This window comes from Haliaeetus albicilla, chromosome 14, assembly GCF_947461875.1.
Source record: "Haliaeetus albicilla chromosome 14, bHalAlb1.1, whole genome shotgun sequence".
Taxonomy (NCBI): domain Eukaryota; kingdom Metazoa; phylum Chordata; class Aves; order Accipitriformes; family Accipitridae; genus Haliaeetus; species Haliaeetus albicilla.
In genome coordinates, this window is record NC_091496.1 from 8400783 (window position 1) to 8421824 (window position 21042).

Sequence of the window (21042 nt, forward strand, 5' to 3'; positions counted from 1 at the left end):
TGAGGTGCCCATTTCTGCCACGTGTCAACTAGCTCAGACCTGGACCTTGTGCTTCAGGCAGCTAGGCCAGGGTACACCAGTTTCACCTCCACTGTGCTCTGGCACTTCCCTCCTTCCCTATCTCCATTCCCTAGCACCATGTGCTCCAGGAATACCCCATGGCTAATTCTGCTCTCAGTATCATCAGCAAGAGACCCTTGACTTCACTGGTAATAGGGCAGAGCCCTTTTATTTATTTATGGATTTTGTCTGTGGCTTTATTTACACTATGTCCTCAGAGAATAATGTAGGAAACCAGCTTGTGTGTGTGTGTGTGTGTCCCCCTGTGTGTGTGCATGTATAGGTCTTGGCATATTGGGAGCTCTGCTCACCTATTGTAAGGTAAATAATTAACGATTGTATGTCTGTTAGTAAACTTTTCTGAAGGTGTTTGAAAAATGCCTTGCACTGCTAGGGTGCTACAAAAGCAATTCCTAATAAAAACCTCAACCATTCCTTTAGACAGTATCTGTGACCACTAATGGGCTTGATACCAGCGTCAGCTAAAGGGCTGATCTGGGGTTTCCACATGTACACTTTGGGACCAGCTCCTTAATCAGGCTCACAAGCTCTTCTTTCTCCATACAGACCCTGTTCACTTCTCCGCAGCCTGTCAGTACTTCCAGAGCTCAGCCCCTCTCATCCTCCTGGAGAGCTCCATGTATTTTAAGTCCAGTTTCCTTTCTGCAAGAGGAAAGAATGTGAGAGACGCTTTAGAGAGCACGTAAGTTTTCACGCTGCCCTTAACTCCTCTGTGCTGTTGGAGAGGAAAAAATCACCCTGCTCATGCAAATGCTGCAAAGTGATTGCTGTAACAAGGGGTGGTGGAGTCAGGGAGAGGAGCTGCTGCACCCCAAATGACAGGGGCTTGCAGTCCTGTGCCCTCCAGTGATCTGTCTGCAGCTCCAAGTATTTAAAGCCAAGAACCAGGGCTTTGCCAGTCCATGACATCTCTAGAGTGATGGCACCAGCTCCTCAGTCTCACCCCTTTCCCCATAGTTTGGGATCTCCACAGCCTTCCCCTCCCCAAGAGAAAGGCTGTAGAATAAATCTTACTAGACACCAGAGAAATCACACAGGAGAGCGAATCACAAGAAGTGCCCAGCCATGAGAAAAGCTTGTGCCAACCCTTGCACTTACTAGGACAAAAGCAGCAGATCCACATGATGTGAAACCACTGGAAATAAAGCTTCATTCAGTCCATGGGACTGGCTGTTTATGTCTGACATTCAGGTTTTATCTGCCGTGAAAAAGTGTCTGGGTAAGAGGAAAGCAAGCAGGTTTTGACATACAAAGAAAGCAAGGACTGATTAACTGAAGAGGGAGAAGAGATTTCATTTATTCAGGTTATTTAAAACTCTGCAGTCTTTGTTAACAGCTGCTCAACTTGAACAAGCAACCTCTCTCTGAAGGAGTCGGCACTGCTCCTCCTTCACTGCAGAGCTGGGAAAGTGCCCATCCGCGTGCGTGAGTCATCCCGACAGGCCTCCAACAAAGGCTGCTCTGGCTAGGAGGAAAGCGTAAGCCCCAAACTCTTTGCTTTTCCTGGCCCAAGCTGTAAGTAGATGAGAGGAGGGAGAGAGGGAGTACAGAACTATTTATTTCCCTTTCTGCTTAGGTTTAGAAAGGCTAAAGAACAGAAAGAGTCTGCGGGCAGGGACGCAGAGGGACAAATGAATGCGACTAGACAATGAGACCCCCAAACCCAGCAATTTGCTTTAAAATCTCAACCTACCTTACCTGCCCTCACCAAGATAAGTATCTCCCATCTTAAACTTTTCACAGAAGCTTTGGCAGGGGCATGTGTCTACCCACTGTGCAACTGACTTCAGCAACGATTTTTGTGGGTATGTTACTGGTGGCTCCACAGTAACAGAACTGAAAAACACAGGACAGGGACTTAATGCCAAGACAAAAGAGAGGGGATGCTGCAAAGTGGGGAGTGCTTTCACACTCCTAGAAACCCGTGGGAGTTGAAGGCACCCAAAAGTCAGGGATGCTGACTGCCACAAGCCATTTGCTGAGATCACGGGACTCCCTCTTCCATGGGGTGAAACACGTGGCAAAGCGGAGGGGACAGTGTTGTCACACCTGCTCATAAACAATGTTGATAATGTGCAAATAATGGATTTTCAAGGTGGTATTGAATGTTGTCATTACTATTTGGCAATGTTTTGTTTAATTTTGTACCTATAATAAATCCTGAAGGTAAGCCTTGGATTGTGCCTGTCTGTCACATGAGTAAACATACTGAATGTACAATTAAATGAATTAATGAGTAAGGTGATACACCAATGAAGCACTCCTCTTCATGGTAGAATGCATCCCACTGAAAGCAGTGGGGCTTTCCTACTAGCTTTTACAGCATAGAGAAGACCAACAGATCACCTGTGGTTCTACATCAATGCTGAGAGTCTTCCACCTCTACCCCTTTACTCTGTTCCACCAGGAGCCATGGTGGATAAGCACTCTTCAGCACAGGGGGAGGAGGCTGATCCGCTGAAACCTCTGCTTATCTCTTGGCCAGACTGATTCAGTTTCTCCGTACCCCAGGGAATTCCTGTTGGTTTGGCTCATTTCCTCACTTTTCACTTTTGTTATGACTGTAAGTTCTTCGAGCAGATCTTGTCTTTTTGCTCTGTGGTTGAACAGCACTCAGAGGAATAACCTCTGGGCATGAGAACAGGCCAGGAAAATCCCCAAATGATAACCTGGGAAAATCCAGAGCTGAAAATCCAGCGTATGCCTTTCTTCAAAGGGTCGGCCCATGGAAGAGATTGGTGCTGCAGATGTGTCTGCTGAAGTTGGCCTAAAACTGCTTCTCGGTGAAGTGGGACTTGTCCCTTGTGAGCTACCAGAAAGCAATGCGTCTTCTGCAGCAGCACTTCTGCGAACACCTCAGGGATTCCCCTCCCGCTTCCAAAGAAGCGAGGAGTCCCTGCAACACGACTGATTAACATCGGAGTGTGGAGAGACTTTACAACACAAACTGCCTGACTGCACAAAGCTCCCGTGGTAGGATCCGTGGATATAACGTCCCAACTGCCTGGACCCCAGGTCTGCCCTGAACGAGAAGTCTTTCAGTTTCCATAAACACGCGTAGCTTTCCATAGAAGTGATAGCTATTCTTTTAGAGACAGCTATCTGGACCCAGGACATTAAAACCAGTATATCACACAATAAAAAATATTGGGTGCCTGAAATACCTCTGAAGACCTGAAGTTGTCACTAAGGGAGAACAGTGCAGTTGTCTGTTCACCAGCAGCGCAGCCTTCCTCCTCTGCACCGCTGGCCTTTCCCAGTTTCAGTCCAGAAAGGTGGAAGGGGATTTCAGTGTATCTATTCAGTCATCAGCTGATTAGCTGCCAACAACTATGTTAATTTTCCCTGGTTGTAATGGGCCATTTAGGGCCCCAGCCAATGACCAGGGAAGCTGCTGGAAAGACTCCCACTGATTTCAATGGCTGTCCAACAACATGCAGCCATATACGCTGAAAATTAAACACAGATCCTCCAAATTCGCTTCACACAGGCCACAGGACTGTCCTCTGTTACTCGTAATTATCATTATTATTGTCATTACTGGATTTGAATTAATGCCCGTGAGTGCAGTTGGACAGAGATTTTTATTGAACACAAATTCTGCCATTTAACTAGGACTTTCTCAGAACTTAAAACAAAGGAGAATGGTTCCAGATGCTGTTCTTTTCCTTTTGCATCCCTTACAGCTGCTGACCAGCTATGGTGTCCACAGCAAAATCTGCATTTCTTTTAAGTGAATTGTAAAATCTGTCCAAAAATTCTTTACATACTGCAACAAGAAAATAAAAACCTTAAGTTGAACAGCAGAAACTGGTAAAGCTGCCAAAGGAATGTTAACAAGTTAGCTAAAGACAGGGATCATTAACACTTAAAAAAAAACCCCAAACTGCTCTGTAGTTTAAAAAAAGAACTCTAATTTCATCTTTTAGCTTTATAGATAACGGTGGGTTTGTGGGAAAGGAAATCATTCTGTCAGCTCTGCATGTATCCCATTAACACTTTTTTAATAAAAGGAGCTCAGCATCTATCACCACTTTGATCTCAGTTCAATAAAGTGTTGGTTTTAACATGGACATTTAATTGTGTTTAATCACCTTCCGCAAAAATCAATTTAGTTGACATGATACTGACCAGGACTGGTCAGCAGAGATAAGGAAGAGCTATGTTCTAGCTACTCCATCCTATTACACTCACCTCTAAGCAGGCAACTAATTAATGTGGTTATCCTCATGACACCCTTGGGAGGAAGGGAAAATGCTACTCTTGGTTGTTTTTTTTTTTTTTTGATTAAGAACTCAAGAAACAGTAAAATTAAATGACTTTCTCAAGGTCACAGAGTAAATCTCTGACAGTGCACAGAATGAACTTCTTGTTTCAAGCTGGCACCCTCACACATAAATCAGTTCTTTGCCTAAAATTAAGACACCTGTCACTAAATAACCTGATGTGGATCACGACCTATTTTGGTAGTCAGCTCTTCTTAAACTGCTGGTTTAAACACTGCCCACTTTTGTATTGAACTTGCCCTACGGAGTATAAACTTCATGCCAGCGCTCAACGAACACAAGGTTTTCCACCCAGAGCACAAAAGTGAATTTCAAGCACATTTTACCATGGAGCTTGCTTGGAAGGCTCTGGGATTGCCTCCTGGCACTCTTTGTAATTCATGTCATAACTTAGATCTGCATTATTAACCATAACATTTTATATTTACAGAGCATCCTCCAGCCAAGAATCTCTATCTATTATTAAAACCTTTCAACATTCCTGCAAAGTGAATTTGACATAATTTAGGAGATGGAAAAACTGGGACATACAGAGGAAAAAAGCCAAAAATTTAAAAATAAGTTATTTGAAGATTTTTCTATTATTTTCCTTGGAAAAAAATCATTTGTATGTATGCTTAAAAGTTCTCAGACATGACAAGTGTAATAAAGTTGTTCGGCCAATCATGACCATCATATATGTGCCTAGAGATGATAGTGCCTGATACAGTCTACAGCAATTCTCAAAACAGCAATGAGAATATTACATACTTCTTGTTTTATTAACACAGACTGTATGTGCAATTATCTGTGGCATGTGCTTATTCTTACTCTAAAGAAAATCATACATATTTGATTTTCATAACAGCCAACAAAGCCTTGTCAAAGGTGACTTATGCTAGTTTTGTGCTCTAGCTATGAAGTATGTTTGCTGTGTTTAATTAGCCTTTAGTGCCTCCTTACTCCTTTCAAGAATAATCTGCCATTGGCAGCAGAGAAGAACTGTACCGGAGTAACTTGGAAGAGGTTCATGTCTTCAGGACAATGTTGCTTTCAGACAAACTGCGTCAGCTGGAGTCATTGGCTGATTCCCGCAGGATACTTCAGCGTGGGTCAGCAGCTCATCCAGTGAACACTGATCAATGCCCCAGGTAGGGATTGGAGGTTTGGTTGTTTCGGGTTATAAGAAAAACAGATTTTTCCTACTTTGTGACTCAAGTTTGTGATGTGGAGTGCAATGAAGGATGGTTTATTTTGCAGGCACTCAAAAGGTTTTTCAAGAAAAGAGAGAAAGAAAACTAACATTCCTGTCTTACAAGCAAAACCAAATAGATGTTTAATATGATTTATGTCATCTAAAACATGAAAAAAATCTTGGGATATTCTCTAATAAGCACTCTGGTGTAAGTAAAAAAAAATAAATCTGGCTTCAGCTTTACTGCAAACCTACTGAGCTGCCAAACAGACTGAATGTTGCAGATGAGTTGTAGCATTGCAATTACATGCTGCGTTTATGCCACCTACAGGCATTAATACCAGCTTTTCAACAGGTTTGACTGCCAAACTTTCTATGTACTTCTTTTTTGGACTGCTGTGAGAAGACTCCATAGTAGTCAGCCCTGACCTTCGACCCATAAAAACATTCTGTTCAGCTTATTAAAAATTAACACAAGTATTTAATTAATCTGATCCACTAACTGAACTTGCCTCTTCCCTATCACTTAGGTACTGTGACTATGAAGCAATGAGGATACTGAAATCAACTTTATCAAGTGCCTTTTGTAATGGGTGGCAAGTGTTACAGCAAACCCAGAAATAGCCTACAGCCTCCACCGAAACCCAGCAACTTTGGGGGTGATATACAGACAGACCGCCCAACAGCATGTGTTCCTGTGCCCAAAATAAGCAATGCAATGAATAATGACGGTGTAATTACTTTGAGAGATTTAAGCAATGAGCTTGAAAAGCCTCTTTTTATGCAAAAAAACCCCACTCATGGATGCTTTTATGAAGGCAAGCGATGGGGATGGAAGTTTTCCAACAGAGATGTCAGCATCTCCAGTAGGACTGGAGTAGACTGTACAGTCTCACACCACTGTCCTGGGGAAGGGGCTATTTTCAAAGCCAGGGGGGAAGTGCCATGTGGAGGACCACTGTCCAGGTCCCCCCCGCAGCCAGGCTCTCCCACAGCTCTCCTGAGAATCCACTCCACTGGCTTTGTTCACACCCCCAGGCCGGAGACGATCACAGGCCGCGGTCTTGCAGCTGCCATCTCTAGCCTCCTTGGAGCTTAATTTCCTGAGAATTAAGTCAGAACACACACAAGATAATTAAAGAAGTTCTCTCATCCTTCTTTCCTCACCCCAAGGGACATTTTAGAGTATATACTATTTACCAGCTGCAAAACAGTCTGTTGTTCAACAGAGATACTTGCTTCCACTTTAAATAACTCAGCAGATGTTACTGACTTTTTGTCGTAATCTCTGTGATTTTCCTACAGTCAGCCAGCTACGGACAGTGCCGGGGGATCCATTTTTGCATTCAAGCCTCTCAGGCTGCCTGCGACCTCTCGGTACAAAAGCAGCTTGGGCGAGCTCACTTTGTACTGTGCCAACAGCTGGTCTGACGGTGGCTGGTCTGTTTTTTGGATGCCCAAGAGATGTGCTACAGACTGGGAGAGAAGGGGCAGCTCTGACGCTGTGAAGGTTTGTGCCACTGCTTTGTCAGCTGGGAAATAATACTAAGAGGTTTCAGCAGAGTACCTGGCTAAATCAGAGGTGAGTTTGTTGCGGGGGAGCAGGGTGGGCTCGTTTGTTTGATGTAGGTACCTGGAGATGTGCAGAACTCCAGCCACAATGGGGCTGGATTTTTCTCCTGCTTCTGACTCAGAGGGATAGCTCTCCCGGAGGCGTGAAAGACTAAATTCTCTTGCATCCTGAATCCAGGCTGCTGCTTGAATCAGTGTTTGCCTCCTCTACCCCACCTTTAATAAACAACAAGCATATTAAGGCTTTCACTTACTTACAGAACTGCCATAGCAAGCAGAACAGCCTCTTCCACTTTGATTTAGAAGTGGGTTGTTCACCCCATCTCTCAGCTCACTCAAGCTCACTGCAATCCCTGAGCTTCCCATACGCTACGGACACTAGCCAAAAAAATAGGAAGGACACAGACAGACAAGGGCTTTTCACTCCTCAGCATACACTACTGGCCATCACAAACCTTTGCCGGAGGCATTTCTTGCCTGCTTCCACTCAGGTTTGCTTACACCTGTGAGGAACATTAACTGCTTTAGCTGAGATAAGCAGAACTTCTGTGTCCATCCTGACGTGTCCATGGCATAACAACTGGAAAATAACTGTGGATGTGCTTAGCTGTGTAGGAGAAGTTAGCAGTGTGGCCACAAGCACTTTTTGAAGCACAGATTACACATACTGGTTTACGTTCTAATTACCAGTATATTGCCATAAATGGTGCAACAGGTATTAGGATTTGAGGGAAAGCACAGGAAAAAATATTCTTGGTTTCTGTATTGGGGGCTTCCGTTGTTCTTTACCCTCCTATCTTCAGTGTCTCTTCCCAGACTCCCCCCATCTTTTTTTTTTTGCCAAAAGCATCATTTCTATCTTATCGTCTACAACACCTTTCTCCAGTCCCCACAGGTCTCTCCTGCTCCCTCTACCTTTCTTCTCTTTTCACTCCTCTGTTTACAGGAGGAGGCAGAAAGGAGCTACAATTTGGACAAACTTCAAAGGTATTGTTTTCAGTTGTACAAGTTTCACCTTTATCAACACTACAACCATCTCCCGAGCACGGACCGCTGGCAATCTGAGCTCCAGCCTTTGCTCAGACTTCAGCAAGCCTGGTTACTTAAAGGAAGATTGTCCCGCCACTTAAGAAGCCCAGGATCAGTTCTGGGACACAAAAGCCCTTTGCGGCTCCGGGTTAAATCCTTTCACCTCTATGTGATCTTAATTCCTTTAACCTTCAACATATCACATATAAAGCAGGATAAGGACAATCTTTACTTCAGAATGATGCAGAGAGACAGTACTGCAGGGCATTTTAGACTCGCTAAGGAAACGAGAGGCAACCGTGCACCCCAACCTACAGAAGTGCCGTCACCTTTACCGTGAGAGGCCGCACATTGGGGGTGACCTGCTCCCTGTCAAGGCACATGGAGAACTTTGCTGTGCTCATCGCAGGGCCATGTGAATCTGAGGAGCCTTCAGCACGGCCACGGCTCTGGCCAGGATGAAGCGAGTTCTGTGTCAATGGTCTTAAATTCCCCCAGGATCAACCAGGAATAATTTATTGCTTTTTTCTTCCTGTGGTAATGCCAAGATGGATTTCTCCAACAGAAGTGCGACATAAGGAGACACCGAGCTTTGCTTTCAGACCTCGGTCACGCCTGGCTAGATTGCGCCGAACCGGCGCTTCAGCCTGACTGCTTCGCTAATAACGACAGCACTTGGATAAAAAAAACCACGTACACCGCCTCCACGTCCTTCACTGCCTGCAATTAAGCCATGAGGGAGGCCGCTGGCGTAAAAACACCACACGCGTGAAGCAGCCCCGTCGGCCTTCCCCCATTCCAATCTCTACTTTCGCAGCGGCGGGCTCTGCCGGCGCTCGGCCCGCGCGGCCCCACCGACTCCCCTCAGCGGCCGCCCGCCGCCACACCGCCCGCCCTCCGCCCCGTTGCCATGCGTGATGACGCGCCCCTCTCCGGCTTTTTTTTTCTTTTTTCTCATTGGCCGCTCCGCCCGATGACGGCGCTTCCAAGCGCGCCTCTCCGCTATTGGCTTGCGAGAGAGCGCGGTGCGGGCTTCGATTGGCGGCCGGGGTGAAGAGTTGGAGCGGGATTGGCTGGGGGCGGGCCGCGGCGCGGTGCGTTGTGGGGCGGCGGGCGCGCGCGTGGAGCGGTAACGGGGGGGGGGCGGGGTGGACTCATGGCCGCCATCGGCGTCCACCTGGGCGCTACCTGTGCCTGCGCCGCCGTCTATAAGGTGAGGGGATGAGGGGCCGTTCTCCTCCTCCTCTCCCCGCCGCCGTGCCCGGGGCGGGCCGGAGGCGTCGTGGCTCCCTCGGGAGGAGGGGGGTACTCGCCGGGAGGAGGGGGTGGGCCGCGGTCATCTCCGTTCCCTCCCGGGGCTGCGGGGGTCGGTCAGGGAGGAGAGTCCTGAGGGGGCGCGGGGTGTCCCGAGGGACGGCTCACCCGTGGTGCCTCTGCCCGCAGGATGGCCGCGCCGACGTGGTCGCCAACGACGCCGGGGACAGGGTCACTCCCGCGGTCGTGGCTTTCTCGGAGAGCGAGGAGGTGAGGCTCCCCTTCGGGGGGGGGGGGCTAGGAGAGGAGCTCGGCCTGGCGCTCACTTGGTGTTTGTGTTTTTATGTTCCATTCAGGTCGTTGGCTTAGCTGCAAAGCAAAGTAGAATAAGGAATATTTCAAACACTGTAGTGAAAGTAAAGCAGATCCTTGGGCGAAGGTAAGAGAACAGGTGCGAAAGGGAAAGTGAGAAGTTTAGCTTTCCCCCGTGAAAGCCGGTCAGTGAAACGTAGTCTCAGCGCTGATAGCGAAGGCATTTTAATCTAGTGTGATAGTACTTAAGTTAACCTGGCATTGACAGGAGTGCGTGTCGTATCTTAAAAACTCATTACATTATGGATTTCTTACTCTACATGTCATTCTAGGAGTAAAGAGATGATAGTATTTTATGTCTGAATTTGTCTGCAAAAATCAAATTGTGACATTTAGTAACAAGTTGCATATATGCTTTTGATATATACTTAAGTTTCTTAACTAAAAAGTCTTGTTGTTACCTGGATGTTCTCCTGTGGCTAAAATCCACCGTGCTTTCATTTGCACGAAACTTTGTATGTCTTTTGTTACAGTTGTGAAATGCATTGATGTAGTGCCTGTTGTGATTCTGCAGTTAGTGGAGATGTGATGATCTGCACTGGCAGTTACAGCAATACTAGAGCTAAACTTACTGGCTTAGGTCTAACATCCGAGATGCGACAAAACGTTTCAGTGATAACTAGCTGTGTGTTACAGCTCTTTCATTAAAAGGCGTTGACAAGATGATGTCCCTTCTGATGTATTTCTCAGCACTTTCCAGATGCATAACTTTGCATAGGTAGTAGAGGATTGAGGATAGTCAGCTTACTGCTATCACGTTATTTCAGTCAATGCAACAAAAGTGCCACTGAAATATTTTGTAATGATTATTGGGGATAGCACATTAAAACAATGCGTTGGTTTTTATTTTCCCTTTTCACTAACTAGTAGGTATTTTTTCAATTATTAGTTTGGGGAAAGGAGCCTGAAAGATACCAGCAGGCAGAACTGTTGGTTTTTCTTCTCCTGTATAAATGTGTCCGTAGAGTGGAAACAGGGATTTTGATTGAAGTATAACTTACATACGCTGTAGATGTTATAAGGAATATCAGCAAGATGAATTTCTGCAATTACCCTTGAATGTATGATTTATTTTGTTATTTTGAATTTGTCTGGACAGCTCTGGTGACCCACAGGCAGAGAAATATATTGCAGAAAGCAAATGTTCAGTGAGTATGATCTAGGTTTTTTTGTTGTTCCCAGAATAACTTGGATTATTTTATACTTTTCTTCTTGGCATTGTTTGTGCCACACTATGTTTATGTTATGTAGTGATCAGCTCTCATTATATGAGGTCCATTTTCTGCTATATAGAAGGTTTCTTTTTTTATAAAATAGAGAACTTAACCGTGTTCTGAGATCTGCCATCATAACATAGTTCAACAGAAAAATGATATGTATCTCTTGGCTGTTCTCGAAAGGGATGATTCTTAATATATTTGGGTAATAGCATGGTGTTTTAGTGCTGGTAGCACATGCTCACGTTACAGCATCTTGTGATAAAAATGCTTAACCACTTGATTTAATCTCAGTGTTTAATTTGGATAATACTGTGCTTGTTACTAGAAACCTTTTTGTAAAACGAGAAAAGTTATCCTGGAAAGTACGTTCCTAAAGAAGGAATGAGTTTTTTCTCTGGTTTTTGACCGTTTGTATTGACATGCTTATATAAATAGTTGTTATTTTTTCTTATGGAATATAAGCAGGAAAGTACTTTTGTTCTAAATGTTGCTTTAGAAACAAAAAAGAGAATCTGGAGTCTTTAAGTCCATATGAATGTCACTGTCATGTCTGTTGGATAATACAAGTTTTTTTGTGATCTTTGATAAGCATCTTGGAAACATTTATTCTCTTGTAGTAGCGTACTAACACAGAAAGTATTTACACAGTCCCGTGCTTTTTACTTCAAACAGAAACTAAATTAAACACTTTTTTGTGAATAACCAAATTACATATCTAACAAAGGTATGTTGGTTTTGCTTACAGATAATTGAGAAGAATGGAAAACTTCAATATGAAATAGATAATAAACTTATTAACCCAGAAGATGTGGCAAAACTGATTTTCAGTAAAATGAAAGGTATATAATAAGTAAAACCATAACATGTTTTAGTTTTTTAAGCTGTCCTCATATTTTTAAGATATGGTATGTTGGTTTTTTTTGCTTTTAATCAACATGTTCTGCCTATGTTTATAAACAGAAACTGCTCAGTCTGCATTGGGTTCAGATGTAAATGACGTTGTTATCACTGTACCATTTGATTTTGGAGAGAATCAGAAAAATGCCCTTGGGTAAGAGGATTAAGATTTTTCTGTTATTTAACATGCCTAAAGCAGACCGGCTGGCAGATCAGCAATGGGAGTTCTCCTGCTGGACTTCAGCTTGTGACTATCAGTCATGATGTTGGGATGTTACTTGAATTGGGAAAATATAAAAGCAGGAGTTTAAATCCTGACTTTAGAAACTTTTCATGGAATTCACTGTTGTGACCAAAATGAAATTCTGAACCAATTAAAGTGAGAGGGAATTTTGGTATCATTAGGGATAGAATGTCATTTCAGATGTGGATCTTCAGTGTCCCCTTTGAAATGTTTCTCAGCCCTGCTACATAATTTCCCATCCCTTCATACAACAATACTCAGCAAGCCAAGTGGTATTACGTGACTTTCTTGAGGACTGTGTTGTCAGAGAGCAGATACGGAATACACACCAGTATTCTACTTGGAAGTTCTGTTTGGAAAAAGTTCTGCTGTAAAAGTTCCTCCGTATGAAAACATAAGTAGACTTAAAGCTGTGCATAGTTGGCAGCATCTATTTCTGCTTTCTGGTATGTTCTGTTTGACTGGTACTCACAGAGTTACTGAAATTTCAAGGAAACGTGTAAAGAAAATGTTAGAAGTGAGGTGTGGTAACGTGATTTGGAAGTAAAATCAATTTTCATAGCATTCTATGTGTTGAAATAATGTACCAAGAACTTTAATGCCACACTTGAAAATAAGTTACCAAGTTTGATTGAGGGTGGGGTTTTTCACCTAGTAGTTGAGGGGGTGTTTCTGAGTTTTATGGAGTATGTAGGCTGATACGTCAGTGTTTTCTTTGACAATGAGCACACAGCAGATCAACTACCTGAACAACACAGTAGCAACTGAACTTCTTGATACCTTTCTTTTCCAGTCACTTTGCTTTGTTAATACCATGCTGTAACCAAGTTCTGAGTTGGTGACATATGTAGTTCAGACGAGATCTTAATAGTGTGTGTGACTATAGTGAAATCATTAAAGTAAAATGAAATGCTGTTATGCCTTATCACAGGGAAGCAGCTGCAGCTGCTGGATTTAATGTTATGAGATTAATTCACGAACCATCGGCTGCTCTCCTGGCTTATGGAATTGGCCAAGATTCACCCACTGGGAAAAGGTAAAATCCTAATATTTTACTTCTTAAATGTAAGCTGCTGTACTTAAATCCTGAGAAATCTTAAATGAGGGAATGCTGTGTTGCCTTAGCAGTCAATACAAAATTAATGATTTGAGGCTTGTTTTTCTTTTTTCTCTCAATAAAGCCAATAACAATTTAGAAGTTGTAAATCCGTAGTGTTTTAAATCCCTTTGTTCTGGTTTTTATTTTTTTAGAATTGTCTTTAAAGATTTGTCCCCAGATTCTGTCTTGCTCTTCAATGAGCTGATTGGCTTTAAGAAAAATGCATCCCTTCTCAAACAGATTTTGCCATAGCTGTTTTTTAATTGTGGGAGATGGGGTCATTTTACATATGGTAGAAGAACTAAAGCTGAGTTCCTGGGTTCAGTAGGTGCATTGAGTTTCCCTTATGAATATTCAGATAATTCACAAGATTTTCAAAATAGCAGAGACTGCCATCAGTGCAAACAGATGGCTTGTCTTTTTGCTTCTTGGTTGGTATTTTTTACCCTTCTCGTATAATTCTTGCCTGTAACCTTGACTGTAATGTTCAATTCTCAATTATGTTGTAGAAAAAGCATTGGCTACTCCCACTGTATGAAATTGTTCCCTAAAGGACAAAATTAGTCTTTGTCAAGTAGTCAGTTTTACTAAGGTGCATTAAATACAAACACCTCAAATCAAATTCTCTTGACAAAACTGATTAAAACCTGCAATACATAATATGGTGGTCATGTTTTTAGAAAGTGTGTCAAATTAAACATAATTTTAGATGACTCGTATTAATACTTCTTTCTTCTTCTTTTTTTTTTTTAACCATGGCAGCAATGTGTTGGTTTATAAACTTGGTGGAACATCACTTTCTATCACAGTCATAGAAGTAAACAGTGGAATATATCGTGTGCTTGCTACAAACACAGATGATAGCATTGGTGGAGTTTGCTTCACAGAAGCTCTGGCGCAACACTTAGCTTCTGAATTTCAGAGGTAGGTTTTGAATTCCAAGCAAGTTGCTGTTAGGACAGGAATGTTGTTACCTGATGCTTGCTTTCAAAAAAAATTCATACTAGTTTGTCAGATCTGGCAGACTGTCTGCAAGTGAAATGGCTTAAGTAAAGTTATTAAAGGAACAGTCAGCTGTTGGGGGCCAAGGAGGAAGGCTGGGAAATATTTGGGTTTGGGTAGGTGTTGCCTGAAGTTGATGTTGAGCTATAAGGGCTCAGCTATGAACTGTTCTCTATTTTGAGTGATGTATGTGACTACAGGCTGCTCATGTCCTTTCAGTCACAAGCTTTTGGGTGGCAGGGAATTCACCTGTGTGGGTTTTGTTTGGTTTTCATGTTGACATGGACTGTGGAGGGGCTTGGGTCATCAGACTGAAGTCTGTATGGCACATCATCCTATGATGAACAAAAATGAACAAATGCATTACCATTAGCTCTAGTGAACTTGAGGTGATCAGTTGCGTACTGTCAGAGGGAGACTTTGGATGAAACATACTATTTTTTTGACATGTCTAATGTTGGTGTGCTATTTCTTCTTAATCTGTGGTTAAAATTGGTTAACTTGCAGACCTTTTCTTGCTGTTCCTTGCAGTCACTTACAGGATTTGTTCAGCTGAGAAACTGTTCAGAAAGACTTAAATCTGTATGATAAACACTAGTGCCTGAGTTCAGGGTGCCTCTACACAGTGTTCTTTAGTTGAAATTGAAATGTCTACAGAAAAGAAAGTTCAATAGCTTTAACCTGTTTTTCCTTTCAGAAAGTTAGTATTATCACTCAAATGCCTGCCTTTCTGAAGTGATAATCTCTTTTTTTTTTTTCAAACGTAGGTCTTGTAAACATGACATTAGAGGAAATCCCAGAGCCATGATGAAGTTAATGAACAGTGCTGATATTGCAAAGCACTCTTTATCAACCCTGGGAAGTGCAAACTGTTTTGTAGATTCGTTGTATGAAGGATTGGATTTTGATTGTAATGTGTCCAGGTAAAGCAAATCTTGAAGCTACTGCTTTTATATGAAACTATGCTTGAAATCTTTCTAGGTGGTATTTAGGATGTTCAATAAGCTTTGATTTTTGGTAGCATTAATTTTAGAAACAGAAGTAAGATAGAAGACCAACTTGCTTGCTTTCAGCTTTGTTTCATATTGATGGTTCTGTTCTGATGTGTTCTGTTGTACATCCCTAATGGATAGAAAATAAAGTGCAAAAAGGCACAAGGAGACCCCATCTTTAGAGTCTGGTTGTTGATGAAAGGGGAATAGATACTGTAATTACTCGAGGTGGTTTTCCCTCTCACCCCCCTTCTTGTTTTTGTTGTTGGATTTTCCTTAAAGAAAAGACTTTTGGACTCTTTCATCTAAATGAGCTCCAAAATGATAGGACTCATGGAAGTTTTCATGTTGCCTCTTTTTGACAGCTGGATTAGAACGATGTTTTCTGTCTCTTTGTTCATACTGCTGTGTCCTACTCTAAGTATTTTCTCTCTTGGGATGATCTCTTATTGAAATGTTTAGCTAATTTTGATTGCTCTTCCAGTCAGCAGCAGCTTTAGCAAAATGAAACAGACTTTTCAATTCCAGAACTGTGCATCCACTGCTGCAGCAGCCGGATCTGGTAAAATAAGGCACAGTATGTTTGCAAATGTGAGAAGTGATGCTGTATAACTTGTTCTGGCTCAGTTGCATGCTAAGTCCTGTGGACTAGTGTTGCAGAAGTTGACTTGCTGTATTCATACAGAGTAAAACTTCCTCTTCAGGCTTGAAAGAGCTTGAAGCAAGCACAAGTTTTTCAATTTGCTTAATCTACTCCCTGCGTGCAAATCGGGATACAGCTTGATTTGCCTCTGAAAATTCAAAAGGCACATTTGCATCTTTGTGTCTCCATTTTAAAGACGATGAAGCAGTTCCAGGATTTTTGCTGCTTTTTTTTCCACATATGGGTCAAGACTACAATACTGGTTTTTCTCTAGAGTACACTGAAGAGCGGATGTGCGTTCCGTGTAGGTGTTAATGATGGAATCAATAGCACAGATATTTTCACAAAAAAAAAAAAACCCAACCCACTTCAAGATTAATAATTGGGAAATAAGATTTTTTTTAAAAAAAAACCTTAGTACCAGGTATAGCTAGAGAACCAAAGTATATTCTAAAAATTATTGTTCTTCCATTTCAGGTATTTGTCTGTAATGGATGAGATGACACTTCTTGAAATTTTTTTTTTTCTAGGGCCAGGTTTGAACTTATCTGTTCTTCACTTTTTAGTAAATGTGTAGAAGCAATTAAAAAGCTCTTGCAGCAAGTTGGATTTACAGCAGATGATATTAATAAGGTAATAATAGAAATCCTTTGTCTGTATGCTTTATAACTCCACAAGAAGATTTATGGGGCCCGTTTTTCTTGCAGACAGATTATTTCATGATGTGTTTAAGCATTTTTGGTTCAGATCCAACAAAGTATGTAGACTCAAGATCTTTAGAACTCCTATCTTTGCTTTGATTTCTGTTACCTGAAGTTAAGTATAAGGTAGAATTAGAGTCAATGATGTGTTTTTGCTGCTGCAAATTGAGTAAATGGTAGAGGATTTGTCTCCATTTGGTGTGTTTATGTAACTCTTGGTAGAGCTGAGGACTGCCTTCTTTAAGTTTAGTATATAGACTTTCTTCTGCCTTCACTGAGCTTTGGATGGGGTTTGCTGACACTTCTGAAGAAAGCCTGAATTTTGACTTTTGTCCTCCGAGTTGAACAAATTGCTTAGTGTCTACTTGGTGCCTTTGGTCCTCCTTGTTAGCTTAAAAAACTTAGGAACACATTAGATGCCAAACCATAGAGTGCTTTAATACCAAAGATGCTGAGTAAAATAGCAAGCTTTACTAGTTTCATTCAAATGTCTTTCTTGCTTTGGTATAAGAGAGTAACTTCCTCTCAACTCCTGTGCACCTGTGTGTGGCAAATAGTGGCATATTTATTGCTGGTGGAATTGGCACATAAATTCCTCAGCAAAAGTTAGCTGGCGCTTTTAATGATACTTGATGCTATTTCAGGCTCTTAATTAGGGTTTGCAGTGTCACATCTGAGTTTCACTGGTAGGATAATGAAGTATCCCAGGCCATTGTTTAGAGAATGTCTTTTGTTTTCTGCTGGCAGTATTTTTTAGGTGGCTCAATGAGCTGTTCTCTCAGGCCTTAATTTTTTTTTTGGGGGGGGGGGGGGGGCACTTTAAATGTAAAAATAAATTAACTTAAATAGTTGTAAATTAGGTTATGTTTTACATGAAGAAAGGTGGGAATTAGCTTTGTTTTGAGATCTGGTTGATCTCAATAAAGTTACTGTAATAAGAGAAGGGTTTTAAGGGGTTTTTTTCTTGCACAAGATCAGTAAGTGACACCTAGTTGTCAATGACATCCCTCAGGCTTTGATACCAGGGCTAATACCATTTAATGTCTATTAATAAACACGGATGATGGGGTAGCATGTGCTCTTAGCAAGTTTGCAGACAGTACCAAAACGAGGGGAGCAATCAGTACCACTGTAGGTCAAGGCTGCTATTCAGAGGGGTTGAAAAAGGTAAGGGAAATTTATATAACAGAATAGAATATTTCAGTTGGAAGGGACCTACACTGATCATCTAGTCTAATGGAGAAGAATATCACAAAGATAAACAAAAGCAAATGCAGAATCTGTGATGGAATAATCCTGTGCAGCAGTACAGGCTGCGGTTGCTAGAAAGCAGCTTTGCAGGAAAAGATGTGGGGGTTCTAATAGACAGGAGGTTTATTTGCTGCAGAGGCATACTGCTGACTGCAAAGGCAGCCAGTTGCATGCTGGGCTGTAATAGCAAGGGTATAGCCATGGGTGTAGGAAAGTGTTTGTTTCCCTCTTTGGCACTTAGACAGAGTGTCCAGATACTGTCTCATCATTTTTGGGCTTCACAGGAGACAAAAGGTTTTGACCTACTGGAGCCAGTCCAGTTGGAGGGCTACCCAGATGGTTTGGGCCAAGAGAGCTGGGTTTGCTCACCTGTAAGAAGAGGCTCAGGGGAGACTAGTGCTGCCTACAGTTACCTCATCGAGACAAAACCTGACTTACCCCTTCCTATAGGTGCACGATGGAAGGCTGAGTGGCAAGCAGCACGAGTTACAACATGGGGAAATTTTAGATACCAAGAAAAGAATTTGTAGCGTGAGGCTAATCAAACACTGAAACAAGGGCCCACAGAGTCTGTGGAATCTATATCCATGGAGACAGGGTCCTGAGCGTCCTGTTGTAACCGGACCTGTTCTGGGCAGGAGGTTGGACTAGATGATGTCTGGAGGTCCCTTCCAACCTGACATTATTTTATGATGAATTCCTCAATTTTTAAAATGTTACTTCATCTAGCTGGCACTTAACTATAACAAACACTTTTTCAAGACGCCATTTCAAACCTGGAAGCTATTTCCTTTGGTTTCTCAAATAAAAAAGTAACAGAAGGCAAGCAAAGATGGCATCAATTTTTCTTTTAATAACTACAGATGATAAAATATCCCAGAGCACTTTGCATTTCTGTATTGCAGGTTGTGACCTGTCTGTTTTATCTGTCAGAAGAAAGATTTGAAATCATTAAGGCATGTTTTCCAGGTAGTTCTGTGTGGTGGGTCTGCTCGAATCCCAAAGCTACAGCAGCTGATCAAAGACATTTTCCCAACTGTGGAATTACTGAATTCAATTCCTCCAGATGAAGTTATTCCCATTGGTGCAGCCATAGAGGCAGGAATTCTGCTAGGGAAAGAGAATCCTTTGTTAGAAGAAGAAACACTTATTGAGTGTTCTGCCAAAGATATTCTTCTTAAGGTAAGGATAAAATTATTTAACTTTAAAAATTTTACTGCTGCAATGAATATACAGCACTACTTAGCATGACTGATGTTAGAGAAACAGTATTATTATTAGTTCTGCAGATTGGCTGTAGATCAGTAAGTGGTAACAGGTTTATTGACAAAAAAATTGACAGGAAAAGCTGCTTGATTTTAAGGGGAGACAGATTGTGTGTTTGCTATGTTGTAATAGCTGGACTTTTTCATTTATTTATAGGAATGCCAATTTTTTGTTTTACTTGCTGTGATGGTAAATGTGGCAGAGAACATGAATCTTGGATTTCTTTTCTTATGGAGCGTTGTTGTAACACTCAGCTCAGTAAAGTACTTAGAGAAAGGCATGAACTTTTTTTTTCTTTTTAAAGGGAGTAGACGAGTCAGGGGCTGACAAATTCACAGTGCTATTTCCATCAGGGACACCATTACCAGCTCGAAGGCAGCACACCCTCCATGCTCCTGGAAACACTTCTTCCGTATGCCTTGAGCTATACGAGTCATTGGGGAAAAGTCCCATGAATGAAGAAGGTAAATTTGCACAGGTGAGTGTATACACATTCATATGCACTTTTAATATCAACCACTTGGAAACCAAGTGGATCTGGAATGAAGTAAAACCACCAAAAACCCCCAAACCCTGAAACCAGTCCCAACCTTACTAAAACTTCTTGTTACAAAATTAGAATGACATGCATCTCTCTGGAAACTGTCTTTAAACATTTTTCTATAAATGCGTTATGAAGTATTGAAGCACTTTTTAAAGAAACTGAAGTTTCCCTTTTGAATTTGTAAATAGATGGCTGGGTTTGACGTTTGGCACTACTGTAGTAAGCTCACCTGGGATGAGAGATCATAACCAGTCATTCCAGTAGTACACAGGTCTCCAACATTTTAGAAATAAAACTGCTGGAGGTAATGACATAGCTAGTGTATGTACTGTTGATTGTATTTTGATCTTCCTAGATTGGACAGGATCTTGGTATTAAATACCACATTTGATTTTTCACAGTGGTAAAATGGTATGATTAAATCTTCACCCAATACAAAGATATTACTCAGGAGTCAACCTATTGAGAGAATACAGCTTGTTTGAAACAGTGATGATGTGCTTACCTCGGCTTCAGTGCACTTAAAGCATCAGGGAGGGGGCAGATGTGGCTGAAATGGATGGAAAACTTGAGAAAATTGTTATTCTGCCCTAGTCCTGCCTGAAAATCTTTAAGGGGATAGGGAAGGGATGTTACCTAATAGTTAGAGAACTGATCCTAAGTAAAGGAACACACTGAGCTCTTACTGTAGTCTGTGGGAGGTGTGGGTACTCTAGCTATCTGGTGATAGACTCTGGAACAAAACCACTGAAACAGTAGTACAAATAGCTAAAAATATGTAGAGTTGTACTACAGATGAATTAAGTCCACTAGGGCATGCTTTGATGTTGAATTATTAGTATGAGATGCTAAACAGAACGAATTGCACACTTTAGCTATTGTGTTGCTTCCATTAAACTGCTGTGCAAGGATTTACAGCACTTTATAATTTAACTTTTTTTTAAATAGATTGTACTCCAGGATTTAGATAAAGAAAGAGGATGGCCTACATGATATACTAACTGTTCTCACTATGAAAAGGTACCCAAATATTTATTGTTCTGCTGTTTAACTTGCTATGTCACCCTTCTGACAAGCGGTCTTTTCTCCTGTTACAGAATGTTTAATTTTGTTTTGAGAAATTTCAGCATTTCATTGCTTACAGGGCTGTGCCCTAGCAGGGGTAAATTCTGTAGGAATATGGTTTTTATGCGGTACCTTCTGTGCTTTCATTGTTTGATTCCTAAAGAAATAAAACTTAACACAGTTGTACAGATGATTTTTAGCAACTTTTGAACTGCTGATCAGTGTAACCATGCTTGAGAGCAGTCAGGATCTCAGATTTCCCCTGGAACGGGGTCAGGTGGTTCTGTCGAAGGCCCACACTCTTAGCAAAAACTGAAGTAGAATCTGTCTTTATTAAGTTGCTAAGGAAT

At 41.8% G+C, this 21042-nt stretch overlaps 1 protein-coding gene and 1 long non-coding RNA gene across 2 annotated transcripts in view; one reads left to right on the forward strand and one right to left on the reverse strand.

Moving 5' to 3' along the window:
* Positions 1-3667: 3667 nt before the first annotated feature.
* Positions 3668-9140, reverse strand: LOC138688939 (uncharacterized). Its single transcript, XR_011327718.1, has 3 exons — positions 8129-9140; positions 7175-7329; positions 3668-6644 (listed from the first exon to the last, which is right to left on the reverse strand). It is a non-coding gene; the product is annotated as an uncharacterized lncRNA (long non-coding RNA).
* An 86-nt stretch (positions 9141-9226) lies between these two features.
* HSPA14 (heat shock protein family A (Hsp70) member 14) overlaps positions 9227-21042 on the forward strand; it is a 14466-nt gene continuing 2650 nt past the window's right edge. The window contains 14 exon segments of the mRNA XM_069801662.1: positions 9227-9355; positions 9586-9666; positions 9753-9835; positions 10868-10916; positions 11734-11827; positions 11949-12039; positions 13061-13165; positions 13991-14152; positions 14998-15153; positions 16396-16498; positions 18787-18999; positions 19388-19561; positions 20576-20596; positions 20598-20647. Of these exon segments, the coding sequence (XP_069657763.1) occupies positions 9299-9355; positions 9586-9666; positions 9753-9835; positions 10868-10916; positions 11734-11827; positions 11949-12039; positions 13061-13165; positions 13991-14152; positions 14998-15153; positions 16396-16498; positions 18787-18999; positions 19388-19561; positions 20576-20596; positions 20598-20647 (1439 nt within the window). The 5' untranslated portion in view covers positions 9227-9298.